This window comes from Drosophila kikkawai, chromosome 2R (genome assembly GCF_030179895.1).
Source record: "Drosophila kikkawai strain 14028-0561.14 chromosome 2R, DkikHiC1v2, whole genome shotgun sequence".
NCBI lineage: Eukaryota > Metazoa > Arthropoda > Insecta > Diptera > Drosophilidae > Drosophila > Drosophila kikkawai.
Genome location: NC_091729.1, coordinates 15,080,728 through 15,104,750, shown reverse-complemented (window position 1 = coordinate 15,104,750; position 24,023 = coordinate 15,080,728). Strand labels below are relative to the sequence as shown.

Genomic DNA, 24,023 nt, shown 5'->3' with positions numbered 1-24,023 from the left:
GCGGCGCCTCAGTAGGAAACGCTGGCCGATGGACCGCGGGCGAGGCACGAAGCCAACTCCCCAGCTAAGCAAACCAAACCCAGCCGAGAAGTGATCGATGCGCCGGCCGCGCGATTCGCGTGCAGTTAGTCGAATTTTTGACGGTCGAGTGACAAGGTGCGTCGCGTCGCGAACTCTTAAAAGAAAATCTATACAACAAACAAGAAACAACTAAACTAAAAGCCACAAGATATAGCTCAGCCTACCGTCGCGCCTCTAAACTGAGTAATCAGTCAATATCCGCGGTATAAGCCCCACTGTGTATGTTAAACTTAAGCGGAAAGTGTGTTGTGCTCAAGTGTTTTAAGGATTCGGTTTGAAACCAGAATTGTGGATAGCCGGTGGTCACTGGACTAAGGCTAAAAAATATTATAAATTAAAACTAAATAAAGAAATAAAGGTGAGTTTTGGAAGGCTTAAACTTGAAATTAGGAACCAAGGTTTAAAGAAGCCGTGACCCAGTGACATTTAATTGGGATTATATCTTGGAAATTGTCTTTAAATAATTAATTTAATATTAATTAAAAAACATTTTAATAAAATATGAAAAATATTTTTAGTATTTTAGGGGTTAGAGCAACATACATATGTCTTTCCCTAAAGGCATATCATTTTATTTAAATTTTTGGGTTGAAATATTAATATATACATTATCGAAGAAGTATTTTTAGAGAAATAAATATAATTAGTAAGTTTTTAGACAACTTTAAAGTGCACTTAAAGGTGCAATCCTAAATGGGAAACTAAATAAAAATCATTTAGATGGAACTAAAAACCTTTTTAATGTAATTACTTAATTCTATAAGAATTCTAGATATACCAGATAATCCTTTGCTAAAGAAATAAGCTTTCAATAAATCAATCTTTGATAGTTTCAAAATATTTTCCCTCAAAATAATAACCAATAAAACCTTTTAACTAATAACTAGAGCAATATAGGTTTCCAAACAGATGTGTTAGCAATTTTTTTCAAAGACCACATAAGCTAAAATGCAAAGTGGATTGCACTTACCCATCAGAGACAGCAAAAACGCTTGATTTTGTATACAAAAATTATCCCCCGAATTACCCATATTATTCCTACAGTTGACAAAAGCCATCGATGATGACTTATGGGTGACTTAATTAAGATCTTCGCATCGATCGACCTGCCTATAATGACCACCATAAACGATCGTAATCAATTTGTTTGCGCATAATTTGCTTTCTCAACAACTAAATCATTAAATCGGAGTCGCTGCCAAGCAGGTTGCGGCATTATTTGAAAGGCTTTAATAACGATATTTGCTTATCTTTGTCCGACACATCGCTCTGAGGTCTCAGGTCGAAGTATAGCTCCCCCCAGTTCCCCTCGATACCTCGCTCGATCGGCTTATTTCTTAATGAACGACGATCTAACAGATCGGAACGGAACGAGGCAAACTCCATTCAAGCGGCGGCGTTAGTTTCGCCCGAGATTTTTTGTTTGTCCCCAAATCACTTGTGAATGGAGTGGAAGATGCCACCGGATGGCTGGCTATATCCACCGGATTGCTTTGCCAGAAATTTGCAATGCAAAACTACGGCCAATTGAACTTCCGCCGGACTGAGATAAGTCATAGCTACAATAGGCTCAAGCTCCGGCGATCGATCGTTTTGGCAGATCGTTGACTGGGTTGCCTCAGTTTTCCCACGAGTCCAGCGAGCGACAAAAGTCAAAAATCGTATGCTAATTAATTCTTTGTCATGCCGATATCGTCGTCTCTTCTGGCTGCCATTATGGCTCATTGATTTTCGGAGCTTTCTAAGCCAACGAGCCGCCGGACAACTTACTTAAGTTTGGTCCAGAAAGGCAGCTCGATCGCTCGCTCTGAGCTAATCATATTCAAATGGTGAAGCGTACGTTTTATTATAATTTTTTTATTTTAATTAGCGGCTGTTAATGCCCCGGCCAGATCTGGCCGATCGATCGATACTCCACCGATCAGCGGGGGCTCTCATAAAGAGGAAAAGGGAGAGGATTTTGGGATCACATCCGAAACAGAAGCTCGGCCAACATGTCGGTTCCACTTTCGGTAATCGCACGAATTTAAATTATTGTATGTTTAACTAATTTCTATCGGTTTTTATGTCTGTTCCGCTTGACATGTGCACGGAGCTAATTGAGACTTACGAGTCGAATTTGGGAATCTGTGGAGAAATCAGTAGCCCAGTATGCCATGCATACTTAAACCATATATCTCCCTCTAAAAACCTGAATGGCTTTGAGAGACCGAGATTAGCCATATCTCTAAATATAACTCTCGCGCTAGTAAACTTGAAAATCGTTTTTGGGAATAAAAGTTGGTAGAAGTGGAAATTGGGATGAAAATCTTGGGTTTATGAAGTTTTATAAGGTCTGTTAAATGAGCGGAGAGTTTTTAATATATTTTGTTTAAGCACCATATACTGGGGACCTGAGCTGAACCAGATCTTGTTATGGTTATAGCTTATAGTCAAGACCCTTGAGTGATATTTTCTAGACACCTTTAGCGTTCATAAGGTTTAGAGATCAAAAAAGTCTCCTTACTACTAAACTAAGTTCCAGTTGAGAATACAACTATTACCTCCCATTAAATATTAATTTTCGTATGACTGCTTGGCTTGGCTTGGTTTCTTCATTGAAATATTACCTGCTCTGTACAAATTAAGTTCTAATTATAGAACCCTTACCCCTGTAACCATATCAAATACCCCAATCAAAAAGGAGGTTCCTCTCTCTACCGATACCCCTGAAAGGAGCTGAGTTTCTCACCACTTCCCGTGGTTGACTATCGCCCGGAACTATTTAGCTGGAGACTGCTGCTCACTGGCCTCAATTTGTCTTACAAAAAACATAGAGCCACAGTCAAGTATTCCGGCGAAATGGTCAAGCAGCACGCCAGCGGGGAAATTAACCCTTTCATTGCGGCCAAATTGGATTTTTTCGGCCGGAATGTCTATTTCACTTTCTACAAAACCCAATGGAATGGAATCCTTATCGCGCTGCCGGTTAAAGTTTGGCCCCGGGCCAACTGGGGTTTATGGCCTTAACGGCCAGCACGAGTTTCCCGTTCGCTGAGACTCAAACTAAAACTGAGACTGGAGGAGAGCCCCAAAAAAAACCTAATGAACAACTTAATTTCAAGTTCTTTTTCTGTTTTTCTCGTTCTGTATTTTTTCGAGAGGGGGGAGTATGTGGTGCGTGCGGTGTTTTGGTGGCTTAACACGCGCATTTCGGCGATTTTATGGGCTGAAAAGTGGCAGGGAGCCGAAACCAAAAAGGGAGTAGGGCCCAGGACTTTTGGGCTCGGCAATTAAATCTAATGTGAATTCCATAATAACATGGCCATGACAAAGTGTGGACCGGACCGTCGTCGTCGGCGTTGGCAGTTACAGTTTTTGATTTATACGGTTCTTCAGCGCGTTTTCATGCCTCTGACAGGCTGGCGACAGGCCCAAATCCTGGCCAGAAATGGGGGAAATGAACAGGAAGCGGAAACCACCCTGCTGAAAGCCCATTTGCATATCTCTTTCCTCTCCTCTGGCTGCATATTTAACGAAATGAGCAATTGGCCAAAATTCATTTTAATTGTTACCTCTGACATTTGCATAGTCCGTGAGTTCTACCTGGGCTCTCTCTCTCGGAGCTCCTTGGGACCTCAACTTGTCGATAATGGGGCCCGCAGTTCACGCTGCGCCGGGAATGTGCCTGATAAGCAGCTAATTTGAGATACTGGGTACTGGTCACTGGTCACCGGTCACTGGACATGGCCATTGAGCACATAAACCACTGCACATTAAACCCCCGGCCGAGTAGTTTTATAAAATAATTAAGTTTTATGTATTTTCCTTACTAGATTTCCACTGTCCCGCACGGCTCTGTTCGGATCGGATCGGATCGGATCGGTTCTGGCCAGGCCTGGACGGGGAGCCGATTTCGTGGAAGCCGTAAAAAGTCTTCGGGGAGTGGGCCGCCAGCATTTCGAGAGACTCAAGTCACAGTTTGATGCTGTAGCTGTAGCTGAGCATCCTAATAGCCCGGCGACCACGACGACATCCATCAAAGCGTTTTTATGGCGTTCTTGCTTGAAATTTGATTAAAATTCAGCGATTAACTAAGCGGCAGAAGCATCTGTGGAGCAAAGAGAGGAGACGAGAGGCACAACAGCAACTAAACCAAAATACTTTACGGAGGCTAAGCGACTAAGCGATCGGATCGTATCGAATCACTTTCGGATTGGACTGGACTGAATTGAATTGTTGATCACATTTCAGCCATGCCGCATACAGGTGAGTCCCGCTAATGAACTCTGAAGTGAAATTAAATGAGCGAGATGCCATCGTAAGAGCCCCAAAAACTTAAATCCAAAACCCAAACAGAGCCACGGTTATTATTACTGGCGCACTTTTGCCGCCTGCCTTTACGATCGTCAGTTGGGTTGGGGAGTTGGTGGAGTTAAAGGGGCAGGTGGGAGAGAGATTAGACAAGTCAACATGCGGCGGACTACGGTTTTGTGGCCCAGACGCGTGTGTCCATTGTAAATCTTCCCGGCTTTCTAGGCTTTATGGAGCCAGCTTAGGTGGCTTGTATGAGCTACAAATATTTGCCTGGGCCAACTATTGCGGGAAATATATTTAGTCTGGCAGTTTTATCTAAATTTTAAATGTTTTTAGCAAACTATATTAGGTAATATCATATATAGTTTGTATTTATACATAGAATATTGAATTTTCGAAAATTATAAACTAAAGTTTCTGGAGTTCTACAGATATTTCAACACCTATAAAGTCAGGTAGTAAAATTGCTTTAAAGTTTGTAACTTTTTAAAATGTTTTTAAAATTATACTTCACAGGATCATATAAAAAGAGAATACTCTCATGCAAGTCGCCAATAAGTAGGCTATACTTTTTGACAAACTAAAGAAAATCGAATTTCTATAATACAGGCACTTCATATATATTTAGAATAAATAATAAATTCTGTCTTTTTTTTAAATTTCAATATGTAACTAAAAGTTCATTTTTATAACTGATAGTCTTGTTTTACCTCAAAAATTATATAAAAACCTTTTAAAAACTTCAATTTATTTCCCCTCTTTTCCAGGACAAGCTGGTGTCAACCAATTGGGTGGCGTTTTTGTGAATGGCCGTCCTTTACCGGACTGCGTGCGTCGCCGGATCGTGGATCTGGCCCTGTGCGGAGTCAGGCCCTGTGATATATCCCGCCAGCTTCTGGTCTCCCATGGTGAGCATGCCTCTTCCATACCCTACCTCTTTGCTCCTCACTAACCCTAATTTCTTTACTCCTTCGCCAGGTTGCGTATCGAAAATTCTGACACGATTCTATGAGACAGGCTCCATACGACCGGGTTCCATTGGCGGCAGCAAGACCAAGGTAAGTGGGTGTCCGAAATGGTTGGAGGGAAACCAGATCCAGGAGGGGACGGTGACGGGAAACCACATGTGGTCTGATGTGGTGCATGAAATCAACAAACGATTATATAAAAATCAAACGCACAGCAGTAAATCCATAAAGTATCACAGATACACGGAAACAGATAGCCCAGATAAGCTTTGTAACCAGCAGCTAGTTTACATGTTCTCCCAATGTCTCGATGACAGCTTTTATGGCCATGTGGGAGTGGCAGGCGGCAGGTGGAGGTGGAACAAGCAGTGGAGCAGTTACCAGCAGGCAGGAGGAGGAGGAGTAGTAGCAGTGGGCTTTCGAGTGGAGAGAGCGCAGCAAATCAATCTCGCCTGTCCTAGGATGATAACTCGATGGGTACCTGTACAGTGCTGGATAATAGGGACATCTGTGGGGTTCGCACGCCCAATCAAGTGTGGCTGCTACCGTTTAAGCCACTGCTCGCTTCACGGCAACACAAGTGACGACAATGCCACGATAATAGTATAGTGATAGGAGGGCAAGGGGATCAGCGATCCAACCGGAGCTAAGAGATAACACCGAATCACGACCAAATACCTCCTATAGTTATTTTCCATGAGAATATTGTGGATATCAAGAGTCCTTAGACCAAAGTTAGGTATCGAAAATGAGGTTTAGGACTCAATATGATAAATCGATAAAAATAGCAAATCAAAAATAGTGTAAACTAGGATATATAGATTTTTTTTTTAAGTAAAATATATCAATATAATCGATAAATGTTAGATTACAACTGTAATTTCTGTGAAAATATCGATAAAGTTTCGATATACGAACACATTTTCTAATTTTTCGACCCTGGCATATCTAATAGATTTGTCTCTATTTAAAAAAAAAACTAGGATTAATACAAATAAAAATTTCTCACATTCCAGGGTATAAAAAACCTCCCATGTATGTATGTTTGTTAATATTTTTTTGGTTAGACTGCGCAAACAATTACTCAGGTGCGATGTTTGCCGACGGCACAGAACGCCTAATTAACGGTAGTTGCAACGCCCACCAAGTGCACAATGTACCCGTCCACAGACGGTACCCAACCACTTCAACCACCTCGCCGTGGATGGGGTTGGAATAGTAATAGCAGTAGTAGTTCCACCCACTCCCAACGCCCGCTTACATGGCGATTCAATAAGCGCTGTGCACCGAACAAAACGCGCATTTAACACCTACGCTGGGTCAATAAAGAGGTTGCCACCTGAACTACATCTACTACATAGTAGTGCTCACAAGGACAGTCAGTAGTGGTGGCCAACAAAAGGGTGAGTGCGCGTGTAGATTTCCGATAAGATCTGGCATGCAACGAGGGGGGATGGAGGAATCCCCACCACTTAAACCCCCTTTAGCGTATTTATGAATTTTTAATGAATTGCCGCGTCACACGTGAGGAGCGGGCGCCAGCCCAAGTCCTTCGAAATATTCCACCAAATTAACATATGCCAAAGGGGGTTTCTCCTGTTCCCGGGTTCCCGGTTCCGATGCAAATCTCTACGCGAACATGTCGGCTCAAAAGGGGCGTGGCTGGGTGAACTGCAGAATGCACTTCACAGAATGGGCTCAGTGTGCGCTTTGGTTTAGTTTAGTTTACTGCACAATTGAATTTCACGGCAATTAATCGTCGGAGGGGGGAAAACTGGAGAACCCGCTCAGAGAGGGGGTTCACCAGAGAATAGTGTTGGTTATTTTAATCGCAGGAATGCATCTACTAGGTTTATACATTAATATGCTGTCAAGGTGTTGGTTTAAAGTCAGAAACAAAAGGTTAACAGAAGTTTATTGAGGCGTTGACGATGTTACAGCTGCATTTGTGTGTAAAAAGGTGAATTATAAATGTAAATCAAGACCTAACTATATGCCAATGCATTAGGTAGTTCGAAAAGTCAGTTTCTTCTATTTTCCTTCATAAAAAAATCTTCATCAACGAACTTTTCTACGGATTGGACATCAAAATTTGTCTCCAAATTCGGACTTGAGAATTATTGGTGTACTCGGGGCAACAATTTTAATGTTGAAAATTCTATAAATAAATACATTTGTAGTAGTATAGTGCTAAAATAATCCCAATAATAATTACTGAAACATTTATCTATGAAAATTTACTTTTTACGCACCCATTTTAATTGAAACCTCTCTTTCTGTTCCCCTGTTCGTTCCAGCAAGTGGCCACTCCCACCGTGGTAAAGAAGATCATCCGTCTGAAGGAGGAGAATAGTGGCATGTTCGCCTGGGAAATCCGTGAGCAGCTGCAGCAACAGCGCGTCTGTGATCCCAGCTCGGTACCCTCGATCAGCTCCATCAACCGAATTCTGCGCAACAGTGGTCTCTGGACGGACGAGATGACCTCCAGTCAGCAGAATGCCGCAGCGGCAGCAGCAGCAGCGGCCGCAGCTGCGGCGGCGGCTCATCATCATCAAGCTGCGAGCAGTGGCGGTCCATCCAATAATGGCTATGCCCCACAAGCTCCGCCTCCGCCTGTGACTGTGGCCACTCCATCCACTCCGGTTGCCACGCCCAACTCGACACGTTATGCAAAGCCGCCGCCGGCGTTGATGATGGGTTCCGGCGCTGGCGCCGTCGATATGCCCATCAAACCCGCTCCGAAAATGCCGCCGAATATGGGACATGGCCATGGGCATGGTCACAGCCTAAATCCTAGTGTTTCTGGTCTGGATTTGAGTTACTCTGCTCTGCACAAGCACTGGCTGTGGAATCCCTCCCTGCTGTACTATACCCAGGCCCACATACAGGCCCAAGCAGCGGCATCGGGTGGCCAGTTCCTGCCCTATGCTGGCGGCTACTTGCCCCACGCCATGGCAGCGGCGGCCGCCTCGTCCGCCTCTGGAAGCGGGGGTGGTGGTGGCTTTACCAAGTCGGAGAGCTCTATTGATCTTTCAACGCCTGGAGCCGCCGGAGATGCGCTTAGCGATTGCGATTCCGGCAAATCCTCGCCAGCAGCTCTCTCTTTGACCGCCTCGGGTGGAGTAAATGGCGGTGGTTCGGCCCCAGAGGCCTCTCCTGGTTCAACTCTGAGTCACAGTCGCAAGCGGAATCCTTACTCCATTGAGGAGCTGCTCAAGAAGCCGGAGAAGCGACTTCGCTTGGACAGCAGCCACCGTCTGGAGTGCCTGGAATCGAGCTCGTGTGAGAGCAGCCAGGATAGTCCAGCTCCCCTGCCACTGGAGATTCCTGATGACGAGGACCCGGCCGAGGGAGAGGAGCAGGAGCAGGAAGAGGAGGAGGAGGACTGCAGCGTTGAAGTGGTCAACTGAGTCGCCTAGCATTAACCAACTGTCCCAGTTTTGATCTGTGTATATATAGCTATTTAGTGTAAACCTACGCCAGCCGATTCCCCAACGCCTCTCGAAGTCTGGAATTGCTGGAATCGGAATCCATAGAATTTCACAAACAACTTTCCTTCCACAACTGGATCTCCTATGAAATACTTTAAATCTAAATGAAAATATTACTAATTGTAATAGCAACGTGAAATTGTATTAATTCCCTCTTCAACAATAAGGACTTTGATTCGTATTGGAGAAAAGGGTTCTACAAAGTTCTGCAAAAAAAAATATTTAAATAAAAACCAAGTATTGTGCTGAGTAAACTAAAAAAGTTTTATATTGTTTAAAGCGATGGGGAAAGATGGGAACCTAGGGCACCACAAAGGGCTTATCCAGTATTTTATTGGTATAAGTGTAAAAAAAGGTTCAACAACTTAATTTCCCACAATTTCTTGCCTCAAAATTCATGTAATTCCTTTCTGTACTCAAGCATTATCTCAAAATGAAGTAATTGGCTAAAGCATGAAGGGTTATTTACAAGTAATTCAATATCCAAACATTTCATTATTGAAAAACCCTCAGAGATACCTATTTAAATGCTACTAAATGAAGTGTTTTCCACCGCCGGTGGTCTGCGGTATCTGCGGCTTCTCCCTCTTAATTAACTTGCGCGCCAATGAAGTGTCAACAAGTTGCCAACACGCTGGAGGATTGGATGGAGGTTTGGTTGGAGGGAGGTCTGTGTAGCGAAATTACAGGATGTCTGACACGACCATAACTATCGATCGCCCGCGGAGGAGCGAGGGTTGAGACGGTGCAACGAGTGCGAGTTCGAGTCTGAGTGTGAGTCTTAGTCCGCGGAAGAGGCGACAATGGCTGCAACTCTGGGAGCTTCAACTGCAACTGCAACTGGAAGTGCGAAAATGGCATTGGAATCGGCATGGTGTGGCGGCTGACATTGTGAGTGGAATTCGTAAGCAGGTGGAGCGAGGAGCTGGCGGTGCTGGTCGCCTGGGGAGCACACGGCATCGCTCCATTCCGGGCCAAGGTGTGAAGTTGCGAAAAACTTTCCCAAGACCTTTAGATACTCGGGAACAGTGGCTACTCTGAATATGCCAACAATAAATCAGTGGCTAAAAATAATTGCCGCGACAATTGCGCGCGGCTAAATTATGCAAAGCTTGCAAAAAAAAATATGTGGAAAAAAGGCGCTGCCATAATTGTATCACGTGCAGGTCGCGATTCCGCATCCTGGCCAATGTCTCCTTGCTTCTTGCTCCTTACCAAAACACACCACTCCACTCACTTCATAAACAATGCTAAAAGGCGTTGAGGATGCGCGCAAGGAAACTGACGGCGAGGAATGCAGAGCCAGGTTGGATCTGCCGGGGAATCGGTAGCAGAAGCCTCCTGATCATGGCCAGATTGGAATGCCCTGGCATGACTATGACTGACAGCCTCTGAGAGCATCAAGCAAAAACTCAAACACTGGGAAAAAAATAATACTAATAATGGTTTTGATGTTAAGATATATTTTATACATTAAATATTAATCTTACGTTTTGAAATAAATTATTAAAAAATCATTTCTTTTGATTAATATGGAAATTATTCTACATAGAATAATAAATATTATGGAAAAATTATTCAAAATCCGATTTTTTCCCAGTGCTCTCACAAAGGGCTCTTTGTGGATCGCCCATCGATGATGATGACGATACCTTCTGCTGATCGCAGCGACGATCCCGCTCGGGCGACACTTTTAGGCCAGGCCAGGATTGGAATCAGATTCAGAATCGGAATGGGAATCGGGATCGTCATCGGGCATCGAGCATCGGGATCTCGGGATCGGGAAAGACAGAATATTTTTATACGCTCGCGCTCGAAATATCAATGAGGCGGCGGAGGCAGAGAGACGCGTTTTTGCTGGGCGCATTTGGCGCGACAAAAAACGCGCGCGCCGCTCGCGTTTGGATTTCGCGCTCGCCTTTGGGGTTTTTTGTTTTGTGTTTGCTGCCACCACAAAACCCGGCTGCTGCTGTTGCTCCTCTTGTTAGCCAGCCAACGGCGGCAGGAGTCTGAGCCAGGCCAGAGACAGAGCTTGAGCCAAAGCCAGAAAGCTGCCGAAGAAGCTGGCATGGATTGTTGCAATGTTTCGTCGCGCTGTTGCGTTTGATTTGTGTTTTTGGTTTTTGCAGTGGCCACTCGGCGATTTCGGCATAAATCAAAATCCAGTTGGGGCATTGGAAATTGGACGCGGACGCGGACTTGGTTGTTGGACGCGGAATGGGACACAAGATGTCGTCTTCGAGGCCCTTCTCTGCGACAGATATTATGGCAGAAAATTTATTTTATGGCGGTAATGGTGTTATGTTTTACGCGATTAGCAGATCCAAATGTTTGACATTGCGGCGACATCGGGGCTGGGAATCGGGTTGCGGATTTGTCCAGCCGATATATATATGAATAAATATATATATGGGGGATGGTAATGGAAGCTCTGATGGCTTGACAGCAGCATGCACCGCAATTAATGGCATTCAATTAGGATGAGAAACTCCATGGATTATGATGATTGAGGGAAAGGCTGATGCTGTTCTTGGGGAAAAGTTGTGGGGGCTTTAAAAGGAGTTAAACCAGCAGAGAAATATGTGATATAAATATACAAATAAAATATAAATATATATGTACTTGACAGATCTTAAAAACTACAATTTCTTGTAGAAATCTTTTTTAATTTAACCCTGTTATATAGATTAATGAATAAACTTCAAACTTTTAAGCCTACGTAACCGTAAATATACATATCTCTTCTCAAAGTTTTGTGACCAACTCAAGAGCTAAATTTATAACCCTAGATCTTCCGTTGCAAGTTGACTTCCTGCCCCTCTTGGGCCAGAGCTTCCGCTTTCTAGGCCAAAACCTCTGGCCTGAACCTCTCTCTCGAAACCAAACCGAAAACCCAACACCGAAGATGTGACCCAGCCTCTGTCTGGGTTTCCCTCTGCCTTTGGCATTTGGCTTCTTGTGCCTGCCTGTTGGGACATTGTCTGGTCTGGTTTTTAGTGCCGCGCGCGCACACCGCCTTGTTAAATGAAGCAATTTTTTATGGTTAATTTCCTAAAGGTGCACTTAAATGCACCTCGGGGTCCGGGGTGACTCCTTACCATCTCTCTCTGCCGATCTTGGCCTCACTTGTCAACGCATTTCGAGATTGATTTCTCTGTTTTGTCTCTGGCCGTGGGCACAATTAAACCGTAAAAAGCCGACTCTGGGTAGAGGCGGGGAAACGAAGGGTTAATTGGCGGTGGCAACAGAAGCAGTTATGTTCTCATTTAGAACGCTCCCGACAACAGGTTAGAGGACCCAATGTGAACTAATAAAAATTGAAACGTTTCGAGACCATTAAATTGTGAGTTTTGAGCGCGTTTCGGAATTGGTTTAGGAATAGCCACCGCAGTGGGAATGGGAATGGGAATCCAAATCGGAGTGGGAAATGAAAATGGAAATGGGAATAAAATGGGTATACATGCTGGGGACAGTAGCCACTGTGTGACATTTACATAATTAACCTTTATTGTGGCCATTGATTGGCCGCAGGGGCGGAAATGAACTCGGTCCCGGGTGTGAACCATCCAAAGTCGAGGGCTCTTTCGCGAACAAGCGCTGATCGATGGCCGGATCGATCGGCCAGAGCCAGAGCCAATGACCCTTCGGTGGTCCAGCCGCCGACTGAGCGGCAATAAAAGTCGAGTTAACAACTTACAGGAGCCAAACACGCCACACGTTGATGGATATCATCGATGGAGACTCCCTGCGCAGGTCTCTCCTTGAACAGGGCAGTCCACTTTATAAGATCTGTCTGGTTTTTTTTGAGCTTATTATATTGCATATAGATTATTTTTCAAAGTTTTTAAATGATTTTCATAATCATAATCTTAAAATGTTTAATTTTTTGAGAGAACTGTAAGCTAACGAATTAGAAAAAAGCTGCGCAGATTTAAAATAACTTAAAAACCTATATAAAAATATGGAAAACAATTATTTTAAGAGACGAAATAAGAGGTATTGAATAACTTAATGTAAAGTTAAAGTTTTCTTCAACTACTAAACGAAACTTAAAACGTAAAAATAATTAATAAAACTAAGAAAAACAATTTACCCACGCATAAAAGAGCATTTAAATCAAAGCTGACTGCAATTAAACTTCTTACTTTAAACTCCCTACATGCTAGTTTTTAAAGCGTAGAGCACCACTGTCTCCTGGTTCTCCTTCGCAAGCTGGGACATCGCACCAATGCCCGCTGGGCCCAGTCCACCGCCAAGAGAGCATGATGCAAATGAGCCCCCTGGACGGATCACGAATCTCGGCTCCGGCTCCACCTCCGCCTGGCGACGCAGTTAATTGGGAGAGCTTGTGTTATGACATTCTTATCGCCGAATGCGCGTCGACCTCACCTGGTGGCTCATAAAAGTGAGTTAAGTTGCCTTGGGTTTTGGAACTGTGGGCAGCTGCGGTAGTGCGGCATCCTAATTGGCAGTACTCCTGAGCAGAGGAAGTAAGCGTTTCGGACATTCCATCAAATGCGGATCGGATCGGATGCGCTGCGCTGCGAATTGGGCGAAATGCGCGTACTTCCGCATGGGGCAGGTCGCCTAGCGATTCACCTGCTCGTCAGCCAGCTCGGCGCGCGCTCTGCGCATTAACACGGCCCGGCCCGCATTATCCTTGGCCATCATTAGTTTGCCGGCTCGGCAATTACGCCACTCAATTGTCTTTGCCAGGATCTCGGCGCAAGATCGCAGGATCGGTTAGGCTGAGGCACCTTACCTTACCCTGTTGCTGGTGCTGCTCCCCGGTAATGGAATTATAATTATAGCCTCGCTCCTTGCTCCTTGCTAATGTTGTCAGCGAAAACACACGACCAGTCTCAGCTCGAGCTTCAATTTCAGCTGAGGCAGAGCCTTTAGAGAGGAGTCTTCGACCTGCAGCTTGATGATTGTCGCCACATTAAATTGTCAAATTGTTTGCGCCCCTTATCGCGATGTCCTGCTGGCCACGTGCCCTGTTCTGTCCTCCGTGCTCATCCTCGGGCATTCATAACGGTTATCCTTTCTGTTGACAAGTGGCGGCAGTAAGTAGTCATTCGATCTGTCAGGTGAATGAAGGCCAATGCAGGGAGCGTCTGTGATATTTATAGGACATGTGAATTGCAGAAACCTTCTTTGGGTAATAAAAAAGGAACCAATTGATTTTTTGAACAGCAATTCTTTATAATTCAGTATTTCTCGAATATTTAAAAGAATCGTCTGTAGGCTTTTAAATATTCTTAAAATATTTTGATTTACATTTAATCTCTGATAAGTAATACACTTTAAGCCACACTTTAAGTCACTTTATACATTATAATTACTTGTTTTTTTTACTGAGTGATTTCATATTGCCTTTGACTTTAGCCTGGCGTATGTCAGGCTGGTATATCTATTTATTTTTATCTTTTGTTAATTTTATTATATTATAAATATATTTGCAATTATCTTTCTATTTTGTATTTCAGCCTACAAATCAGTAAAATTAATTAATTAATTTCACAGATTAAGAGCCTGAAATGCAGATTTTCATCTTGGTGATAAGTTAATTGTGAATTTCTGTAGGTTTTTATACCCTTGCAGGGTATTATAATTTCAGTCAGAAGTTTGCAACGCAGTGAAGGAGACGTTTCCGACCCTATAAAGTATATATATTCTTGATCAGCATCAACAGCCGAGTCGATATAGCCATGTCCGTCTGTCCGTCTGTCCGTCTGTCCGTTTCTACGCAAACTAGTCCCTCAGTTTTAAAGCTATCTGAATGAAACTTTGCATATAGTCTTCTATATGCTCTCACTGCTATATATGTCGGAACGGGCCGGATCGGACGACTATATCATATAGCTGCCATACAAATGTTTGATATATTTGTAGAAAAAAAATTAGAACTTTGATGTTTTTCAACATTTTTGCACCATTTTTTAGATATGGCCATTCTATATTATTTTAGAATTTTGGTATAAATTTTATCAAAATCGGACGACTATATGATATAGCTGCCATAGGAACGATCGAGAAATAAATAGGAAAAAAAATTATAGTTTCGTTGTTTTTCAACGTATGTTTATCTACTCTGAGATATAAGCTTTTTTTATTATTCTAGAATTATGGTATAAATTTCATAAAAATCGGACAACTATATCATATAGCTGCCATATAAACCGATCGGTAGATGTAGAGAAAATGTAAAACTGGGAATGTAAAACTGTAACTGTCAAACTGTAAACATAATAAGTATAGGTAAAATGTAATGAAACTCTGTTTTGTGAGTGTTTTCAGCATTTAAATCTATAATATAAACATCGAAACCAATCTGCAAGGGTATACAAACTTCGGCGTGCCGAAGTTAGCTTCCTTTCTTGTTTTTTTTTAATTTTTAGTTAAGCTGTAAAATTTTTAATTTTTAAAATTACGTTTTATTTTCCCAGTGTAAAGTAAGCAGTTCGACCAGGCAGGTTCTAGTTGGAATAAGCATATCCTAATTGGAGTAAGCGGTTAAAACGTAAAAACGCCACAGTGGCGCCCCTGCCGGAATCAAAACTCTTAATGTTCGCCGAATGCCTATATATGTACATAGGTGGCGCCATATTTGGGACAAACCGAGCCAAGACCTAAACAGGGGTTAAAAACTTGGTTTATTTAAATTAAAATTATTAATTAAATAATTAAGTTTACAATAATAACAAAAACTCTATTTAAGCTTTAAATATGGAACTAAACAACATTTATCTGAAGGCATCGAAATTTCCTCTAAAAGTTTGAAAGCTTCTAGCTAAAAATTTGACTTGAATATATATTAACTTTTTTCGTGAATTACATTTTCCTGGTTTTGTTGTATTTCTGAGAAAAATTTAGATTTAATATTTTTTTATGTATTTCTATGCCATCAGTAAACTAGATTTTTGGGAACTGTTGGTGACCATTAGACCATTAGCTGACCATGATTCCTAGAAATCAGTCTTGATACTGTTTAAAATAAAAATTTGGCAGCCGAATTCTGTATTTAAAGGCCCACCGAAACGCCGCTTTCACAATCACTCGACGTCATCTCTCCGGAAATGAAGAGCCTTCTGCTTTCACTTGCTCTGCTCGAGCTGCTGTTCTGGCACAAAGGATCGGCACTGTTACTGGACAATAACTGCGCCTGGACCGACGACGAAGACCTAATAACCAATACTCCTTGGATGGCAGTAGTAAGAAGCGAAAAAGGCTTTATATGCAGCGGCGCGCTGATTACCAAAAGTGAGTAAATTTTATTTTTACATAGAGAACATTTTGAAATAACTTGTGCCCCCTTCAGACTATGTGCTCACAGCCGCGCAATGCTTATATAATCATTTTTAACATTTTCCATTAAGGTTTGTCCAACTGGGAGAAAGGCACTTCAATGTGAGCCGCGGCATAATGCATCGTGGTTATCGAGCGCAGCCCGGTCCAAATGATATTGGATTGCTAGAACTCGACGGTGAAGTGAACTACACCACCGGTAAGCATTATATTTAGATAAATAAATATATAAATTATATTTATGTCATTTAAATGTATAAATATCGCCTTGCTTTTAGATGACATTCGACCCATCTGCATCTTAATGGATGCCGCCTCTGTGTTGTGGAACAAGAACAGATTTTCTGCCTTTAGCTGGGGTAAAACGGAGACTGGAATCGGGAGCCGTCTGCCTTCGGATGATTGCCAGCATTACAACATGCCCCAGTTGACTAACGCGCAATTTTGCGTATACAGCTATACGGGCGATAGACCCTGCAACGACGTAGCTGGAGGACCCCTAGCCGTTATCATCAATAATCGCCCAGTCCAGGTCGGCATCACAAGCTATTACCCTTCGAGTTGCAATGGTCCTGCGGTGTACACAGACGTGACGAGCTACACCCGCTGGATAGCTTCCATTGTATTAAATAATAATCACAAGCATCAAGCGTTAAGAATCTAATAATTTGTGATATTTTTCGCATAATAAAGGAATTTATCAATCAGAGCTAAGTCATTTGATCTAGCATCTGAATATACGTTGCATATATATCAGTGAACTAGATTTTCCAGAACTCTTGGAGCTTATCGATTCCGAGAATTATAAATGACCTTTAGCTGACCATAATTCCTAGAAATCAGTCTTGTCTTGATATTTCTTAAAATAAAAATTTGGCAGTCGAATTCTGTATTTAAATGCCCACCGAAACGCCGCTTTCACAATCATTCGACGTCTTCTCTCCGGAAATGAAGAGCCTTCTGCTTTCACTTGCTCTGCTCGAGCTGCTGCTCTGGCAGAAAGGATCGGCACTGTTACTGGACAAGAACTGCGCCTGGACAGACGACGAAGACGTACTAACCAATACTCCTTGGATGGCAGTAGTAAGAAACGAAAATGGCCTTAAATGCGGTGGCGCGCTGATAACCAAGAGTGAGTAAGGCATTTTAGATTGAAGGACATTTTGAAATAACTTGTGCCCTCTTCAGACTATGTGCTCACTGCCGCGCATTGCTTATATAATCAGAAGGCGCCCATGTAAGTATCACACATTTTATGATTGAGATCAAAGTATTAACATTTTTGATTAAGGTTTGTCCAACTGGGGGAATGGCCCTTCAATGTGGACCAAGTCATAATCCATCGTGGTTATCCAGGGCCGGTAGGTCCGAATGATATTGCACTGCTGAAACTCCACGGTGAAGTAAACTACACCGGTAAGCATCATATTTAGATAAAGAAATGTATAAATTATATTTAGATATATAAATATTTTATAAAAATCGCCTTGCTTTCAGATCAAATTCGACCCATCTGCATATTAACTGATGCCGCGTCTGTGCTGCAGAAAATCAACAAAGTTTTAGCCTTTGGCTGGGGTAAAACAATGGCCAGAGACCTCAGCCCAGTACTGACGACCTACCAGTTGAGGCGTCTGCCTTCGGAGAAGTGCCCGGACTACATGCCCCAGTTAACTAACGCGCAATTCTGCGCCGACAGCGAGGTGGGCGGTGGACCCGGCAAAGGCGATGGTGGAGGACCCCTAGCCGTCATAATCAAGAATCGCCCAGTCCAGGTGGGCATCACCAGCTATGGTCCTTTGGATCGCAGTCTTCCTGCTGTTTACACAGACGTGACGAGCTACACCCGCTGGATAGTTTCCATTGTACGATTTTAAATAATAGCCACAAGCATCAAGAGTTTATAATCTAATAAGATTTGATATTTTTCACATAATAAAGGAATTTATCAATCAGAGCTTAGTCATTTGATCTAGCATCTGAATATACGTTGCATATGTATCAGTGAACTAGATTTTCCAGAACTCTTGGAGCTTATCGATTCCGAGAATTATAAATGACCTTTAGCTGACCATAATTCCTAGAAATCAGTCTTGTCTTGATATTGCTTAAAATAAAAATTTGGCAGTCGAATTCTGTATTTAAAGGCCCACCGAAACGCCGCTTTCACAATCATTCGACGTCTTCTCTCCGGAAATGAAGAGCCTTCTGCTTTCACTTGCTCTGCTCGAGCTGCTGCTCCGGCACAAAGGATCGGCACTGTTACTGGACAAGAACTGCGCCTGGACCGACGAAGACGGCCCACTCCATACTCCTTGGTTAGCCAAAGTAAACAACGAAAAAGGCTTTATATGCGGTGGCGCGCTGATTACCAAAAGTGAGTAAATTTTATTTTTACATTGACAACATTTTGAAATAACTTGTGCCCCCTTCAGACTATGTGCTCACAGCCGCGCAATGCTTATATAATCAAAAGCCGCCCATGTAAGTATCACACATTTTAGGATTGAGATGAAAGTTTTAACCTTTTCGATTAAGGTTTGTCCAACTGGAGGAAAGGCTCTTCAATGTGAGCCGCGGCATAAAGCATCGTGATTATCGAGTGCAGCCCGGCCCGAATGATATTGGATTGCTAAAACTCGACGGTGAAGTGAACTACACCACCGGTAAGCATAATATTTAGATAAATAAATATATAAATTATATTTATGTCATTTAAATGTATAAATATCGCCTTGCTTTTAGATGACATTCGACCCATCTGCATCTTAATGGATGCCGCCTCTGTGTTGCGGAACAAGAACAGATTTTATGGCTTTGGCTGGGAAAGAATAGAGACTGGAAAAGTCAGCCAATTTGAGATGACCACCGAGGTGAGGCGTCTGCCTTCGGAAGAGTGCCAGCATGACAACATGCCCCAGTTGACTAATCATAGCACGCAAATCTGCGCCGAGGCGCACTATGGACCCTGCAACGGCGATGCGGGAGGACCCCTAGTCGTTATCATCAATAATCGCTCAGTTCAGGTCGGCATCACAAGCAATGGCCCTGCGAGTTGCAATGGTCCTGCGGTGTACACAGACGTGACGAGCTACACCCGCTGGATAGCTTCCATTGTACGATCAAGAATATTATAATCTAATAATTTTTAATATTTTTCGCATAATAAAGGAATTTATTAATCAGAGCTTAGTCACTTGATCTAGCATCTGAATATACGTTCATATGTATATGAATATATATATGTACATATGCCATCAGTGAACTTAATTTTCGAGAGCAATTTGAGCTTATCGATTCCGAGAATTATAAATGACCTTTAGCTGACCTTGATTCCTAAAAATCAGGCTTAATAAATGCAATATAATATGAAATTCTCTGTAATCAAGAAAATAGATAATGCTGCAAATTTATTATTTAAAGGCCCACCGATACGCTGCATTCACAATCACTAGACGTCTTCTCAGTCGAAATGAAGTGCCTTCTGCTTTCACTTGCTCTGCTCGAGCTGCTGCTCTGGCACAAAGGATCGGCACTGTTTCTGAATGAGGACTGCGAGAGGATTGATGAGGAAGACGGAGCAACCACTGCTCCTTGGATGGCCGCAGTAAGCAACGAACAAGGGTTTCTATGCGGCGGCTCGCTGATTACCAAAAGTGAGTAAAGGTTTTTATTCACCCACAAAAAGCACTTGGAAATAACTTGCGCAACTTACAGAATTTGTGCTGACAGCCGCGCATTGCATAAAAGATCAGGAGAAATTGTAAGTACCCCACAGACTAAGATTAAGATTAAAATGTTAACAATTTCGATTAAGGTTCGTAAAACTGGGAGTGTTGGACAGAAGCGATGCCTATGGCATGGACTTCAATGTAAGCCGCATCATAATGCATGGTGATTATCAAACGAATCCAGGTGTAAATGATATAGGACTGCTTAAACTCGCCTCTGAAGTGGACTACACAGGTAAAATATATATTTCTATATTTATATATCGAGTGGGAAAGTTATAAAACTTCTCTTTCAGATCGCATTCGACCCATCTGCATCTTAATGGATGCCGCCTCTGTGTTGCAAAACATCAACCGATTTTCTGCCTTTGGCTGGGGAAAAACGGAGACCGGAAACCTCAGCCAAAATCTGAAGACCATCCAGCTGAGGCGTCTGCCTTCGGATAAGTGCCAGCATGACAACATGCCCCAGTTGACTAACACGCAATTCTGCGCCGACAGCGAGACGGGCGATGGACCCTGCATTGGCGATGGTGGAGGACCGCTGACGTCAATCGTCAGGAATCGCACGGTCCAGGTGGGCATCGTAAGCTATGGCCCCAGGGATTGCAATTTATCTGCGGTTTACACGGACGTGGCTAGTTACACCGGCTGGATAGCTTCCAATGTACATAAAGCTTAAATAATAATCACAATAATCAAGCCTTGATAATAATAACGATTTCTCTGACATGTTTTTGTATTAAATAAATTTATCAATCCGAATTTAAACACCTGATCTAGCACTTGAACATAAGTCGCATATTCTTATTACTTTAGAATGAATTTTACACTAGCGAAAGAAGGATAAGGGGTTAGACCACTGTACTTCATAGAAGGCCATTTTTAAAAACTTTTATCAAGATATTTTTAAAACTTATGTTGAAGAGCAAGTAAATTATTAGTTGAGCTTGAAAAAAAATGCAAGAAGGCGTCTTTCAAGAGAAATAAATTAAAAACTCTTTGAGTTCTGTTGCCTTCCGAGAAACAGAAAAAAAAATATATACCTATACAAAAAATAAAATAAAAATAAAAATAAATTTGGGAATCTTTCTTTTATAATTAATGAATATATAAACAATACAATTAAAATATATGCTAGCGGAATCTTTGAATTTTATTACTATTTTATTCTTTTATAACGTCCAGCACAATGACCCTCCGATAAGCTTTTTACCATGGAAGCGCAAATATAGCCTATAAGGTGGGTTTATTTTTATATTTGTTTATAAAAAATATTGTACTTGAACCCAGAACTCACTTTATGCATGGCTTACTTCCCAGAACAAAGAAACGATCATCTGAGACCCAAGTTAATATATAATTTGTGGGTTTAACATTACCTTTTTATTTTATAAATGGACATAAGATTTCAAGTAATTTTAAGAAATCCTAATCTCTCAGTGGACATAATAAAAATATTCTTGGAATAATGATTTCAAAGTACTGATAAGCTAAAGGCGGCTTAAGTTCGCGAATAGCTTTTTGGACTATTTTCAGTTGACTTGCATCTCTTTAATCGGAATGACGACTGTCTCCGTACTTCTTGTTGCTTTTTTGGGGTTGCTTTTGCAAGACCAGGGTTCATCTGAGTTTCTGGAGGAGTATTGCGGGGTCGGCGCTGATGGAGATGACTCTAATATGGTCCAAAGAATAATGAATGGCGAAAATGCCATTGAGGGTTCCAATCCCTGGATGGCCATACTTTTAAAGCCGGCCAAAGATGGACAGCCCCCAGAATTCTTTTGTGCTGGAACACTGATAGACGAATGTAAGCATTTCAGAGGGAATTTCTGTGACTCACAACTAATCAGCGAATCTTTCCTAGGCTTCGTTCTGACGGCTGCTCACTGTGTTTTTGACAAACAACAAATGTAAGTGGCATATCTCCCGTGCTGAAGACGACATTGATACTTATCACCTTGATCGCTCTTTTCCAACAGCATCGTTCGCCTGGGGGACTACGATCGATCATCAGAGAACAATGCAACCAAAGAAGACATATATGTGATCGAGGCCCACGTCCACCACGAATTCGTACAAATGACCAACTTGAATGACATAGCTCTGCTCAGACTATCCCGATGCGTGTCCTATAAAGCTCATGTTCAACCGATATGCATTCAGATGGATCCGCTGAGGAAATCACAATTGGATAGCATGATGCAATTGACGGCCGTTGGCTGGGGAAACACGAGGACCGGAAAAAAAAGTGATGTGCTCCAGACCGTCACCCTTAAAAGGCTTTTAAATGGAGAATGTAAAGAAACCTTCTGGAAAAATGACACGACCACACAGTTCTGTGCTGGCGACTTAAACGATAGAAAAGTGGACAGCTGCGAGGGCGACTCGGGGGGTCCTTTGTATACCACAGGCTTGCTCGATGGTGTGATCCGAAAAACCCAAGTGGGAATCATTAGCTACGGTACCACAACGTGCCATGGAGTGGGCGTGTACACGGATGTTATGAGCTACGTAGATTGGATAGAGAAAATCGTATTCGAATCCGACAGTGTGCTCGTAGTACCAAAGATAAACTTCCTGGATGACAATTGCATCAGCAACTCCACCACGCTGAGCGGCAGAAAATCACAGACTTCCGCCTTTCCATGGTTGGCTCATGTTTACATCGACTCCTTTCCCTTGGCTTTGGGAACCCTCATCTCCGACAGTTGGTATTTGTAACTATATTTTTATAAGATCCTCCTCAACGTACTTTTTATCTTTCAGGTTTTGTCATCTCAACCGCTCAGTTTTATCCCGCAGGCGTTCCACTGTAAGTACTTTTAAACCAATTACTAATTTTATGAATTAATTTTATTTTATTAAATCCACAGAAAGGTGGGCTTGGGCAGGAACAGTGGACACTCTGAGATGATCTACAATGTGGAGTCCGTGATCAGGCGTCCGGATTTCGCGAGTCTGTCCAAGAATGACATTGCCCTGCTTAAGTTGGCAGTTAAAGTGCAGTTTTCCGGTAAGTTTAAACTTAGTTAATTTTGTTTTAAAAAAATCCTAAGCAACACTGTCTTACAGATAACATTAGACCGATCTGCATGCCTGGTGATTCAAATGAGACGACCACGTTTCAGGAAAAGGCTCTCCAAATGGAGCACCTTGAGGCCATTGGTTCCAGGCAGGAATCTTCGGCGATTGTCCAGCGGCTGAACTCCACCATTTGCTACAAAGGAAACTACCAAAAACTTGATGAAAATCAAATCTGCTTCCGGCATCCCCAATTAATCAGCTTGGCCAGCGGCAGTCCCTTGGTTAGGAAGTTCGCTCACGGGGACGCCTTTGTATACACTCTCGTTGGTATGGCCAGCTTCGGGCATAGCGATCTCCGAGGTCCGGATGTTTATACCGATGTCTTAAGCTATTCAAAGTGGATCGAGGGTTTGATAAGGTGATGGATTTTTGACATTTCTTAGAATATATTGATTGGTATTTCCACGAATCGAAATTGATGATGATCATTTTTAATAAATTTTAATGTATAATGTTATATGAGTTTTTTTTTGAATAATTTCAATGTTTAATGTATTAAAACCCTTCAAAATAAAGTATAAGGTGTTCTAAATTATAACAAAACTAGCTTCTTGATTTTCGATAGCTAAAAAAATCTTTGACGATCCGGTTGTAACATTTTCGAATAAAAAGACGAGGAAAAGACAGACCTAAACCTAACAAGGCGATTAAATATGTTATTTAAATATTTATGATATATTTTCTTTCCTAAATAATCGTAGTACAGAAATTCTCCTAATCTAAATTTTTAGAATTGAGATTTTAGTTATTTATTTTTTATGTTGTATTTAAAAGACACGGCTTTAATATAGGAAGAATTTAAGCTTATCAGTTTTAAAAATTATAAATGACCTTTGGCAAAATTTCTGATTTAGTATTAACCTTAGCATACACTTAAAAAAGTCGTGAGTATGATTCTTAAAACTGTCAAAACCTTTGGTAAGCACAAATAATTTTTTTATTAATATATTTTGTGCTTTTTGTTTTATTTAGAAGTAGGACTTTAATTTTTAAAGCAAGACACATATTTGGATGTTTAAAATTTATTAGCTTTTTTTGATTTTGCATAGATTTTGTTTATG

The 24,023-nt window shown here is 42.0% G+C and overlaps 6 protein-coding genes across 6 annotated transcripts; all 6 read left to right on the top strand.

Annotated features, from left to right (window-relative positions):
* The first annotated feature begins 4,301 nt into the window (after positions 1-4,301).
* Poxn (Pox neuro) lies at positions 4,302-9,080 on the top strand. Its single transcript, XM_017177666.3, has 4 exons — positions 4,302-4,329; positions 5,145-5,285; positions 5,356-5,435; positions 7,643-9,080. Exons 1-4 carry the CDS (start codon positions 4,317-4,319, stop codon positions 8,753-8,755), a joined length of 1,347 nt encoding a protein of 448 aa, XP_017033155.1. The 5' UTR covers positions 4,302-4,316; the 3' UTR covers positions 8,756-9,080.
* A 7,181-nt stretch (positions 9,081-16,261) lies between these two features.
* LOC108082308 (CLIP domain-containing serine protease B15-like) lies at positions 16,262-16,808 on the top strand. The gene is made up of 2 exons (XM_017177639.2): positions 16,262-16,343; positions 16,423-16,808. The coding sequence occupies exons 1-2, from the start codon at positions 16,262-16,264 to the stop codon at positions 16,806-16,808; spliced, it is 468 nt and encodes a 155-aa protein (XP_017033128.2).
* A 284-nt stretch (positions 16,809-17,092) lies between these two features.
* Positions 17,093-18,021, top strand: LOC108082307 (serine protease 42-like). Its single transcript, XM_017177638.2, has 4 exons — positions 17,093-17,276; positions 17,333-17,381; positions 17,436-17,560; positions 17,642-18,021. The coding sequence occupies exons 1-4, from the start codon at positions 17,093-17,095 to the stop codon at positions 18,019-18,021; spliced, it is 738 nt and encodes a 245-aa protein (XP_017033127.2).
* A 319-nt stretch (positions 18,022-18,340) lies between these two features.
* LOC108082306 (CLIP domain-containing serine protease B4-like) lies at positions 18,341-19,281 on the top strand. The gene is made up of 4 exons (XM_017177636.1): positions 18,341-18,521; positions 18,580-18,628; positions 18,683-18,810; positions 18,890-19,281. Exons 1-4 carry the CDS (start codon positions 18,341-18,343, stop codon positions 19,279-19,281), a joined length of 750 nt encoding a protein of 249 aa, XP_017033125.1.
* A 324-nt stretch (positions 19,282-19,605) lies between these two features.
* LOC138928124 (chymotrypsin-like protease CTRL-1) lies at positions 19,606-20,646 on the top strand. The gene is made up of 4 exons (XM_070284544.1): positions 19,606-19,800; positions 19,862-19,907; positions 19,962-20,110; positions 20,172-20,646. The coding sequence occupies exons 1-4, from the start codon at positions 19,617-19,619 to the stop codon at positions 20,555-20,557; spliced, it is 765 nt and encodes a 254-aa protein (XP_070140645.1). The 5' UTR covers positions 19,606-19,616; the 3' UTR covers positions 20,558-20,646.
* A 924-nt stretch (positions 20,647-21,570) lies between these two features.
* LOC138928097 (uncharacterized) lies at positions 21,571-23,324 on the top strand. Its single transcript, XM_070284397.1, has 6 exons — positions 21,571-21,685; positions 21,743-21,788; positions 21,858-22,585; positions 22,645-22,690; positions 22,752-22,891; positions 22,951-23,324. The coding sequence occupies exons 1-6, from the start codon at positions 21,571-21,573 to the stop codon at positions 23,322-23,324; spliced, it is 1,449 nt and encodes a 482-aa protein (XP_070140498.1).
* The last annotated feature ends 699 nt before the right edge of the window (positions 23,325-24,023 follow it).

Bases quoted from the DNA above. Each gene is read 5' to 3' on its own strand.
- Poxn (XM_017177666.3), top strand. The intron at 5,286-5,355 runs GTGAGCATGCCT...CTCCTTCGCCAG, and splicing joins CCAGCTTCTGGTCTCCCATG to GTTGCGTATCGAAAATTCTG. The intron at 5,436-7,642 runs GTAAGTGGGTGT...TGTTCGTTCCAG, and splicing joins TTGGCGGCAGCAAGACCAAG to CAAGTGGCCACTCCCACCGT.
- LOC108082308 (XM_017177639.2), top strand. From the start codon at position 16,262: ATGCATCGTGGTTATCGAGCGCAGCCCGGTCCAAATGATATTGGATTG. The intron at 16,344-16,422 runs GTAAGCATTATA...CCTTGCTTTTAG, and splicing joins TGAAGTGAACTACACCACCG to ATGACATTCGACCCATCTGC.
- LOC108082307 (XM_017177638.2), top strand. From the start codon at position 17,093: ATGAAGAGCCTTCTGCTTTCACTTGCTCTGCTCGAGCTGCTGCTCTGG. The intron at 17,382-17,435 runs GTAAGTATCACA...TTTTTGATTAAG, and splicing joins TATAATCAGAAGGCGCCCAT to GTTTGTCCAACTGGGGGAAT. The intron at 17,561-17,641 runs GTAAGCATCATA...CCTTGCTTTCAG, and splicing joins CGGTGAAGTAAACTACACCG to ATCAAATTCGACCCATCTGC.
- LOC108082306 (XM_017177636.1), top strand. From the start codon at position 18,341: ATGAAGAGCCTTCTGCTTTCACTTGCTCTGCTCGAGCTGCTGCTCCGG. The intron at 18,522-18,579 runs GTGAGTAAATTT...TGCCCCCTTCAG, and splicing joins TGGCGCGCTGATTACCAAAA to ACTATGTGCTCACAGCCGCG. The intron at 18,629-18,682 runs GTAAGTATCACA...TTTTCGATTAAG, and splicing joins TATAATCAAAAGCCGCCCAT to GTTTGTCCAACTGGAGGAAA.
- LOC138928124 (XM_070284544.1), top strand. From the start codon at position 19,617: ATGAAGTGCCTTCTGCTTTCACTTGCTCTGCTCGAGCTGCTGCTCTGG. The intron at 19,801-19,861 runs GTGAGTAAAGGT...CGCAACTTACAG, and splicing joins CGGCTCGCTGATTACCAAAA to AATTTGTGCTGACAGCCGCG. The intron at 20,111-20,171 runs GTAAAATATATA...CTTCTCTTTCAG, and splicing joins CTCTGAAGTGGACTACACAG to ATCGCATTCGACCCATCTGC.
- LOC138928097 (XM_070284397.1), top strand. From the start codon at position 21,571: ATGAATGGCGAAAATGCCATTGAGGGTTCCAATCCCTGGATGGCCATA. The intron at 21,789-21,857 runs GTAAGTGGCATA...CTTTTCCAACAG, and splicing joins GTTTTTGACAAACAACAAAT to CATCGTTCGCCTGGGGGACT. The intron at 22,892-22,950 runs GTAAGTTTAAAC...ACTGTCTTACAG, and splicing joins AGTTAAAGTGCAGTTTTCCG to ATAACATTAGACCGATCTGC.